Source organism: Artemia sp. Qi Xiang Cuo, chromosome 2 (genome assembly GCF_049724085.1).
Source record: "Artemia sp. Qi Xiang Cuo chromosome 2, ASM4972408v1, whole genome shotgun sequence".
Taxonomy (NCBI): domain Eukaryota; kingdom Metazoa; phylum Arthropoda; class Branchiopoda; order Anostraca; family Artemiidae; genus Artemia; species Artemia sp. Qi Xiang Cuo.
The window spans coordinates 70,287,909-70,298,973 of NC_142795.1; the positions used below are offsets into that span (position 1 = coordinate 70,287,909).

General features: G+C 34.6%; 1 protein-coding gene across 1 annotated transcript in view; it reads right to left on the reverse strand.

Moving 5' to 3' along the window:
* The window catches only part of LOC148955562 (thiamine transporter 1-like), a 67,317-nt gene extending 56,465 nt beyond the window's left edge, over window positions 1–10,852 (reverse strand). The window contains exon 1 of the mRNA XM_089108251.1: window positions 10,690–10,852. Within this exon, the coding sequence (XP_088964377.1) occupies window positions 10,690–10,818 (129 nt within the window). The 5' untranslated portion in view covers window positions 10,819–10,852. The remainder of the gene's footprint in view (window positions 1–10,689) is intronic.
* Between the last annotated feature and the right edge of the window lie 213 nt (window positions 10,853–11,065).

Genomic DNA, 11,065 nt, shown 5'->3' on the forward strand with positions numbered 1-11,065 from the left:
ACCCCGACCGCCGCTAAAAAAAAATTCCTCCTGAAAACACCTGTATACTTCCCAATAACCAATACTATATGTAAACAATGGGCAAAGTTTATAACTTGCAGCCCTTCCCCCGGGAACAGTGGGGGATTAAGTCATCCTCTAAGACATATTAATTAGATTTTCGACTATGCTGAACAAAATGGCTATCTAAAAATTTTTATTGGGTGACTTCGGGAAAAAAATGAGCGTGGGAGGGGGCCAAGTTGCCCACCAATTTTTTTGGTCACTTAAAAGGGCACTAGAACTTTTAATTTCCGTTCGAATGAGCCCGCTCACTTTATTCTAGGACTACTGGATCGATACGATCACCCCTGGGAAAAAAAAAGAAACAAACAAAAAAACCAACAAATAAACACGCATCCGTGATCTTTCTTCTGGCAAAAAAATACAAAATTCCACATTTTTGCAGATAGGAGCTTGAAACCTCTATAGTAGGGTTCTCTGATACGCTGAATCTGATGGTGTGTTTTTCATTAAAGTTCTATGACTTTTAGGGGTTGTTTCCCCCTTTTTTCGAAAATAAAGCAAATTTTCTCAGGCGCGGAACTTTTGATGGGTAAGTCTAAACTTGATGAAACTTATATATCTGGAATCAGCATAAAAATCTGATTCTTCTGATGTATCTATTGGTATCAAAATTCCGTTTTTTAGAGTTTCAGTTACCACGAACTGTTTGATCAGAACAGAAACAGTATTGTTAGTAGCAGTAGTAATGGTACTAATAGTAGCAGCACCAATAGTAGTAGTTGTAGCGTGCAAATGTTGTATTTTTGGTCAACTAATCATCCCCTTTAACACTTCCAGAAAGTTCCAACTTAATATACTCAGTCAGTCCTGAGTTACGCCCTTCTGACAACCAGTATGCACATCATATGTTTTAATTTGGTTCAATCCTCCCCTCAACATTCTCTGAGTGGTTCACCGCCCTTTGTCTTTTTGGACACCTTTCTCAATAACAAATACTATGTGTAAACAATAGGTGAATTGGATAACTTACAATCTTTGACCTGTGTGCTCTGATGGGGGGAGTGGGTTGACATCCACAGAGACATAGTTGCTGGGCCTTTCAACTATGTTGAATGAAACAGATAGATCAAAATTTTGACTGCAAGTGCTTGGATCATTTATGGGCGTGGGAGGGAGGGGGGCTGGTTGCCCTCCAGCCACTTTTGACTCTTAAATGGGTACTAGAACTTTCAATTTCCAATTGAACAAGCTCCTTCTAGATTTTCTATAACAACCCCTTCTATGCAAAGTATCTTGGTGAAAAAAAAAATAATAGATTGCACCCACATTGCTCTTTATTTAGGCAGTGCTATTGTACTGCCTAATTATACCATCTAGTAGTACTGTATCAAGAATTAATTTAAAGTAGAAATTTAGGAATGGTAACTACCTTCCAGCAAGTTATGACGCTGGTAGACTCCAGGATGAGAATTTGAGAGAACTGTTCCAGGAATAGTTGAATATAAAACTGGAAAGTCTAAAATTCGACAATGTAGAAGATGGATGGAATAATTTTAGGAAAGTAGTTTGTAACTGAGTCTTGTTTAGGTTGGGATGATATTAATAATAGAATGCTAGTGGTGACCCAGATGGATCTTAAAAACAGCTACAGGGACAAATAGAGAAGGAAAGTAGAGAAAGCATCAAAATATGGATTCAAGAGGTGTGAAGTGGAGAGCATAGGTAAAATTGTTGAAGATATGAAAGATGTAGCTAGATGGCTTAATAGTAAAATATTGGATTGGCATGCTAAAAATTGAGAGAAAATAGTCAACCTGGACTTGTCCCAGTTAAATATATGAAATAGCCCTCAATTAGTGATAAGAAAAGAGTTTCAAAGAGATTGATGAAACCTTATGAGAATCAGGTAAACCATGATAAAGTTACAGAAAATAATATAAAAAAGAATGAAAAAGTTTTTTCACACTTTGGAAGTGAAAGAAGATTTATTGTGCAAGGAAGAATTAGAGATAGTACTAAAAGGATTAAAAAATAATAAGATCCCAAGAGGTGATAGTGTAGTAAATAAGTTTTTTATACATGTTGGTTGAGAAGTCAGAGATAAATTACTGAAGATTATAAATATAATTTTTGAAAAAGAGGAATTACAGTACCTAGCAATTTTAGGATAAGAATGAGTGTGGCAATTATAGAAGAATTAGCTTGGTTTCTATAGGAAGCAAATTATGTAGTATGATGATACTTTTTAGACTTGGACATGTTGTATACACAGTTTTAAAAGCAGAACAGTGTGGTTTTAGGAAGAGCAGTGGATGCACCAACCAAATTTTCACTATTAGATTAATAATTGATAAGTGCTTGAGTCATCAGACCCCATTAGTCCTCAGTTTTGTAGATTATAAGCAAGTATTTGATTCAGCCAATTGAAAATGTTTAGGAAAAGTCCCTTCTTTGTATAGCATACAAAATAAATGTATTAAGTGAGTAGTGATATGTACAAGAACAACACTGCTGCAATTAAGGTAGGAAATGAGGTTAGGTAGTTTTGTATTGAATCAGGAGTTAAGCTGAGTTTCATTCTATCCTCATTTGTATTGATCGTTTTTGTGAACTTTGTCCTGAACAATGCACCAAAGGCTATAGGAAGGTATTTTATAGAATAAGAAAATAAAACTCTCCTAGACTTAGATTATGTTGATGATTATAGTGCCCTGGATGAAAATTTTTACAAAATAAATGTTTTTCTAGAGTTTTTGAGTGTTTTTGGTGAAAGAATAGGTTTGAAAATAAATGTTGAGAAGACCCCAAGCACAAACTTTCACCACACATTAACCTGATTATGGATGCACCTTTTTCAACTTCCCTTGAAAAGCTGTTTTACAGAGAGGCAATTGATATCTGAAAATATATAGGTGTACTTTGAGTAATTTATTTGTGTTTATTTAGTCTATTATAAACTTATGCAGAAGAGCACTTGAGCAAACAGGAAGATCCACATCACTACCATCTGGCCTGTAGGCCTTAAACTATGTGGACCAGGTCGCTCGAGTACTTCAACTTTCCACAAGCCAATTCAATTATGTATCATGTCTTGAATTGCATTTCAATGTTGCATTATGTATTTTCTGCAATGTATTATGATTGTGAAAAAGTGCAATTGTGAGCCAAAAGGAGCCTGTTTAGAATTCCATGTGCTTTTCTTAACAAGAAGAAGGAGTCACTTAGAAGAGAAGTCACATTTATCAACAATAAATGAAAGACGAAAATTTCTTTTGATAAATTATCTGACAAAATTTGAAGCCAATAGCTCTCATATGCTGCATAACTGGTTAAGAAATCCATCCATGTATAGAGGCATTTCAAATGAATATGCCAATACCCAGAAGAAATTCCCAGTGCCAGTAAAGTCTATTGTATCTACATTTCCTCCCCCATGGATTTGGTCAACCCCCATAATAAACACTAATTTCTTACAGCGGACAAAGAAACTCACAGTTTTTGTAAATTCCTCAAAGGTCAGCACCCTTTAAAGGGAAGAGGTTAAAGTGGATACATCAAAAACCATTACACATACTCTAGATCAATTCCTGATAGGCTAGTTTTATTTATTTAACTTAACTTGCTTTCTAAAAATTTCAAAATATAAATTTATGGTTCTTCAAGCCTAAAATGTCAGTTACTACCCTGTAAATTGTTTTCAATAATAAATAAAAACAGGTTAAAATAAAGTATACTAGAGTTTGAAAAACATAGTTCCTACCATTCCAAAGTTCATGCATTGAAGAATTTGAAAATTTACATTTTTGCATTTGAAATAAAATAACATAATTCCTAATACCCCTAAATGTGGTGTTATCAGTGTTCCAGAATTCTGAACCCCTAAAACATGTATTTCAATGTTTTTATTTAATAATGGCTAGTGTTCAGCACTGACATCATTTCATATAAGAAGGCTATTAAATTCTGAAATTAATTAAATAAAACATAATTGTCGTTTCTCTATAAATTGGAAAAATAGTCAAAAAATATGCTCAGGCTTACAGATTATTGATATAATAGTGCATGGTAAGCCAAATCAGAAGTTTACTTCTGATGCATATAAGAGGTAATTTTAAACTGTACCCCCCCCCCTAATGTGCAAATATATACCCTGAATTGGTATATATAGGGGTAGGGTAAAATTCCTTTGCAGCAAAAGTGATTATTTTATGAGCATAAAAAAAAGGCATCAAGTGGTATTTTTACTTTATTTGTAAGTCAATAATATGAACTGCCAAAAATTTACCAACTTTATTTGTAGGTCTCCATTAAAATGGAGAAACTGTTCTGATTTTTTTTTAATCCAAATAAATCATGACAAATCAACGTTTGCGGATTGTATAACTTTTAAATAATGAATTTACAATGAAATAGCAAGTCTGAAATTCTTTTATATATTAAAAAAATATAGAAAGAAATTATTAGGTAAAATTCTACTTTAGCTACTTTGGACTAACTTGGAAAGTGGTTAGCTTAGTAAAATAAAACTTTCAGGGATGGGTCTACAGGCTAAAGTGTGTCCCCGGAAGGTAATTTGAAGTACCTACCTGCACCCCTTCTCTCTCTAGAGGGTCTTGAAATTTGCCAACATGACAGGCATATTACCTATTGAAATCTTGACAAAACAATATTTTTCCTTAATTTTCAGTAATCAGTTTCTTTTACTGTGAAAAGAAACTTTCACAGTGCTAGTTCTGAAAATGCAACTCCTATTATTTGAATAGAATTTTAAGCCATATGAAAGTTTTTTTTTCAAAATTCAGGAAATGTATTTGCATATCTTTAAAACTTATAAATTGGGATTGAGCTTTTACTGTGAAAAGAAACTTTCACACTGCTAGTTCTGAAAATGCAACTCCTGTTATTTGAATAGAATTTTAAGCCATATCAAAGTTTTATATCTTTAAAACTTATAAATTGGGATTGAGCAAAGTTGTGAAGCTGAAGTCTATTGGTGAGTCATGGAATAACTCTTATTTATTTTTTGTTATCAAACAGGTTTATTCCGATTAATGTATGGGGTTTTTGTCATTCGACCTTGTGTCTCCGGCGTTTACCCTCTATTTATGTTTATTTTGTACAGATATTTTAAAATTAAACCTTGAAGACAATTTTGTTGTACTTCTTTTAAGCAGAAGATCTATTTTGCAAGGTTTCACTTTTATAACACACAGATTTTTAAAGGTCATCAAAGATCAGGACCCTCTAGAGCAGAGGTTCCCAACCCTGTGCCCGTGGGCGCCATGGCGCCCGCGGAACGATTCGTATATGCCCGCCTCTCACTATTTGACAGAGACGGAATTTTTTTCATAGACATTATTTTAAAATATGATTTATTTTTATTCATTTGTGAGAGTTTTTTTTTTTTTTTTTGACTGCCTAGGTCTGTTAATAGACCTAGGTCTGTTAATATGTTCGAAACTTGTCCCAACTTGTCTAGCAGTGACCCAGACTGCACTATTTACGCTAGCCTGGAACGGCTAGTGCCATTTGCATATCACACCTTGTCCACGCAGAAAACCCAAAGTGAACGAATGGAACGAAGGCCAATAAATGCCGAAGGCGCCAAATCACAAGGCACATAACTCTGATTGCTTCGGCGATCATCGGCTCACTTCGGGTTTTCCGCGTGTACATGGAGTGACGCGAAAAAAACTTTCCCCGCCTGGAACCTCGGTGTTGTCACTGTGATTGCTGTCCAGTGATGCCAAACGTGGTACAATTGTACCATTTTGGTACATTTCACCTCTACTGGCACAGTTTAGTACAATCCCACAAAATATAGTGCATTTTACAAAATTATCGTACAATGTGGTACAATTAAGTATTTTTGTATTGATGTTTGAATTCTTTCATCTAAAAATAATTTTATTTATATATATATATATATATATATATATATATATATATATATATATATATATATAACTGCAGAAATTGGATTAGTTACTGCGTATCGCTGGATCAGGTACAAATTACTCGTTTCAGTGGAACTTGCAGCAGAAACTTCAAATATCTGAAGAAAATTCTACGGATTTTAAATGTATCTTCTTTACGCAGAAGTTTCAGAAATGGTGTTATATATAATATGTGTGGCACCGCGACAGCATTATAAATTCTAGCCAGTGAACACCTATTAAGATTTCTCTTTGAAGAAATTGTGGCCCCATACGCAGTTCTAATTTTACGCTCTATATGTGTGATGATTAGTGAACGGGTAGATGACAGTGCGTCACCGATGGGCAGTTCCAAGTATACTAGTGACTCCACAGATTCGACAGACTGGGATCCTAGTTGAATGTGAGGTAGAGCAGACTTATTCCAGTTAAACAACATTACTTCTTATTTTGACACATTAAAACTAAGGCCAATATCACCACAATGAGATGACAGGATATTAAAATTACTTTCTAGGGTTATTTGCCGAGAAAAATTCAAGATGTCATCCGCAAATCCAACTATGGTCTATTCCTCTTAGAATACAGCTTGTAGTGACTTTGGACGGAGCCCCGGAAATACTATTAATAAACAACTCTGGCGAAGAAATCGCACCCTGTTTAATATCTTTTTTTTTTACAGGGATTTCCCTAGTGGGTTCTGCATTAGAAATGCGTAAACACACGTGTAGTTGGCGATAAAAATCATAACAAGGTCGAACAATAGCTGGATCGACACCATTTTTCCGTAATTCTAGCATTATCTGTGCATGTATGCCCGAGTCAAATGCGCGGCGTAGGTCGTATTCACCAATAGCCAGCGATTCGTAAGAAACGTGTGCATCTAACAGAACATTTGCTACAAAATGTAATGCATGAGCGCACCGACTTCCTGACTGGAAACCAAATTGAAGGGGAGGGGCCTTGCAACACTTCTTAATGCCTCTTTTCATTAACATTTCAAAAAGCTTGCAAAAAAACAGAAGAAATAGCTATTTGTGAATAAGAAGAATGTTCTGATGCAGGTTCTGGTTCTGTTGCAGTACAACACCATGCGTCATAATAATCTGGTAAGCAATTGCAAGATTTTCAAATAAAAGGGGACTACCGTTAAATAGATGATGTGCACATATTTTATCAGCACCACTTGACGATTTTTTCTTTAATTTGTTGCACACTTCCCGGATTTGACTACTGTTCACAGCAAAATAATTCAACTCTTTAGTAAGGAGGGGACTTAGTTGCTCATAAAACATTTTGTTTTTTTAATTCATCTGGGGCTGCAAATTCCGCACTAAAATAATCAACCTATTCTTTCTCACCAATCGTACTGGAAGTCGGATTATTGTACTCAGCAGGCTTTGCACGCAGATTCCAAATCAGATTGGGATTATCCATGATTTTCGACACAGTTTCAAGTTTTAAAGCGCTATGATGTCTATGCAGTTATTTTGCAAATTTTCGCTTAGTAAAAATAGGAATTTGATTGACTGCACCACTTTTAGGCCTGTCACATTCATGCAAAATCTGCAGCCAAAACTTGGCCGCAGCCTTTGCATTAACCAAATCGGAGTTTTGGGCCAATTCTTTTACTCAAGATGTACAGAGCAATTCAACACTTGGAACAGCTGTGCTTTCAGCTATTTTTAAAGTATGGCATATTTCAGCAAAGTATAGGTTCAATTGCAGTCTTGTTTCACTATCAGGTAAGTCAGCATTCCACCTGAGCAGATGAAATGGAACCTTAATTTTTCCAAGGACTTCATCACACTTTTGTTGGAATAAAGGGCAGATACCTTTTTTCAGTCACTCACGAGCTTTGGTTGAGGTTTCAGCGGGTAAGCATTCACAGTACATGGGATAGTGACAGACAGGGGCAGATGGTCAGAGTATGTTCTGTCAAGTCCTACCTGTACAGTAGGTAGCTCAACATTATAACAAATAGCGTGATTGATGTTAGACACAGACTGAGAGAAACTTATAAAAGAATACTGCTTGTTTTTCGTGGCTAGCTTGAATCCATTAGGAAGTGAACTTAGACGCACTTGGGCACGGGAGTTGCTGCTGTCTTCAATGTTACAGTTAAAGTCCCCCAAAATCACTAGTGGTAAGCCCTCCCTTAGTACTTTCTTTATTGAGATTCCGAGTCTCTTGCAAGTGATAGCAAACTTTTGCTCCGAAAAAATATGATTGTAATTAGTAGGCAAGTAAACACTGGCTACAATGAAATCCCCACACTTAGTAAGCTGGAAGTGTTCACTTTGCTGGAGACAGGTAGGGGTGAGGGGACCAGAATTGGAGATTATAGCAAGCCCTCCCGAAGGACGTTCATTCACTCCCATATACATTCACTTCATATACTAGGGCAATTCAGAAACTAACCTCCGATTGGTCACAGTGCGTGTAGTGGGGGGAGTAGCGCGCCATCTGATCATTCACGCACTCAGCAGGTCAGTTGGCATCAAGCCGTAGTTGAGTGAACATTGTACCTGCGCTAGTTTAGTTATTGTGGTAGTTTGAAATGTGTGCTGCAATAGAAAATCCCGCCAAATGTGAAGTGCGTGCTGTTATAAGGTTTTTTACAGCCAAAGGATACTCTGCAGCAGCTATTCATCATGAGCTTTGTGCCATGTACAGACCAAAAGTTATGAGTGATGGAGTTGTCCGTGAATGGGTACGTTTATTTAAAAGTGGACGAGAAAACGTTCATGATGAAGAGAGGAGTGGTAGACCATCCTTGGTGACTGACGAACTCGTTCAGACAGTTGATGCAAAAGTTCATGAAAATCAACGTTTCACAATGGCGGAGTTGTCTACTGATTTTCCACAGATTTCTAAGACTCTTTTGTATGAGATAGTGACAGCAAGATTGGGTTACCGTAAGTTCTATGCACGATGGGTGCCCAAAATTCTTACCAACCACCACAAAACTCAAAGAATGGCCTCTGCATTAGACTTTCTGTCATGTTATGAGGATGAAGGAGAACCATTGTTAAACAGAATCGTGACCGGTGACGAAACCTGGATTAAGTACGTGATATATATATATATATATATATATATATATATATATATATATATATATATATATATATATATATATATATATATATATATATATATATATATATATATATATATATATATATATATATATATATATATATATATATATATATATATATATATATATATATATATATATATATATATATATATATATATATATATATATATATATATATATATATATATATATATATATATATATATATATATATATATCCTTATATGTCAGAGGACTATTGAAATGCAGTGGATAGAGAAAAGTTTCTATTGCTGAAAAAAGTGGCAGATAAAATTGAATCAGAGGATGGTTCAACATATTTATGTAAATCATTGTTTTCAAACATAAACTTGAAAAAGTCAAGATATAGATCTCAACTCACTGACAAGCATCTTTATGATTGTCTGCTAACAGGATTATCATCATATGCTCCTAATAATGCAGTTCTGGCCAATGAAATGCAATGCCAAAGATCACATTGACTTTATTACATTTTTTAATTAAATGTTTTCTTTGTATTTGTGTGCTTTGTTTACTTTCTTTACATTTTGTAGATACATGTCTCTGTGTGTATACAATTTGAAAAAAATGTCAAATAATTTTATTATTTTGAAACATTTGTGTTCATTATTTATTAACACATTATGACTATAAGAAAATAAATTATGAGAAAATGACAAGTTATGGAAGGAGTTTGTTGATTTAAAATAGGTAGTGTCTGCCACCCTACTGATATTTTAGAATTTGTTCTAGAGTAAAAAAAAGGTTGGGAACCCCTGCTCTAGAGGGAGAAAAAGTGGGGGTAGGTACTTGAAAATACCTTCCTGGGATATACTTTATATCCCACAGAACCATCCCTGAAAGTTTCATTTTCCTAACCAAACCCCTTTCAAAGATAGCCAAAAGTAGCTAAAGTAGAATTTTATCAATTATTATTTTCAAGGGTCTAAAAACAGCTCAAAACTGAATTTGCAACAAAAGCAATTATTGTATTTCAAAAGAACATAGAAATGGCATTGGGTGGTATGTTCAATTTATTTTTAGATCAATTATATGGACTACCCCATATTTACCTAGTTGGCTGCATATTTGCACCTTTTACAATGAGATAAGCAAGAATTTATGATTGAGTTTTAACTTAGGTCTAGTAGGCCTATTTTCAGATGTTTTTTTTTCTAATGTGCCCATTTGCATGGAATCTACCCCAATAATCCCATAGATACATTTATGGGTAAATATTTACCAAATCATATTATTGAGTTATGAATAAAGTAAATACACTATTTGAAGCCTTTTTTATGCTGATTACAAATATATTAATCATTTCTATCGGAAATGAATTTCAGCCCCCCCTAACCTAACCCCCACCCCCATATGTGCAAATACATATCCTGAATTGACATATATAGGGGAGGCTAAAATTCATTTCCAAAAGAAATGATTTTTATATTTGTAATCAGCATAAAAAAAAGGCATCAACTGGTGTATTCACTTTATTTCTAACTTAATAATATGATTTGGTAAATATTTACCCATTTATGTTCCTAGGAGCAAACAAGGAATTTTCAGTAATTAATGAGCCAGTGGAAACCACTCTACTTTTGCTTACCCAAAATATACTTAAACGTCTAAACTTCTTACTTGCTCCTCAGTTAGGTTTTTCCAGGGACCTAGTAGATATTCAGTCAAGAATGGTTCTGAAGGCCGTAACTCCTTGAAAAATCCAAACATAAGTATAAAAATCACCGGAAGATATTGCTTTATTTGCATCTTGATGCTATATACAACAAATATCACATTTACAATTTTTGAATAAGTAGTGTACTCTTGGTCAGGGTTGCCGGCCAGTAAAACGAAAATTCTTGAAAAGAAATCAGCACATAAATCACTAGACTATAGACCAGAAATCACTAGAATTATAATACTCTTTATCATTGTAATTAATAATTTTTTGTTTCTTTACCATGTTGTATACAAGCACACCTTCAGGAAGGGTGTAAAATTACCCCCTAGATGT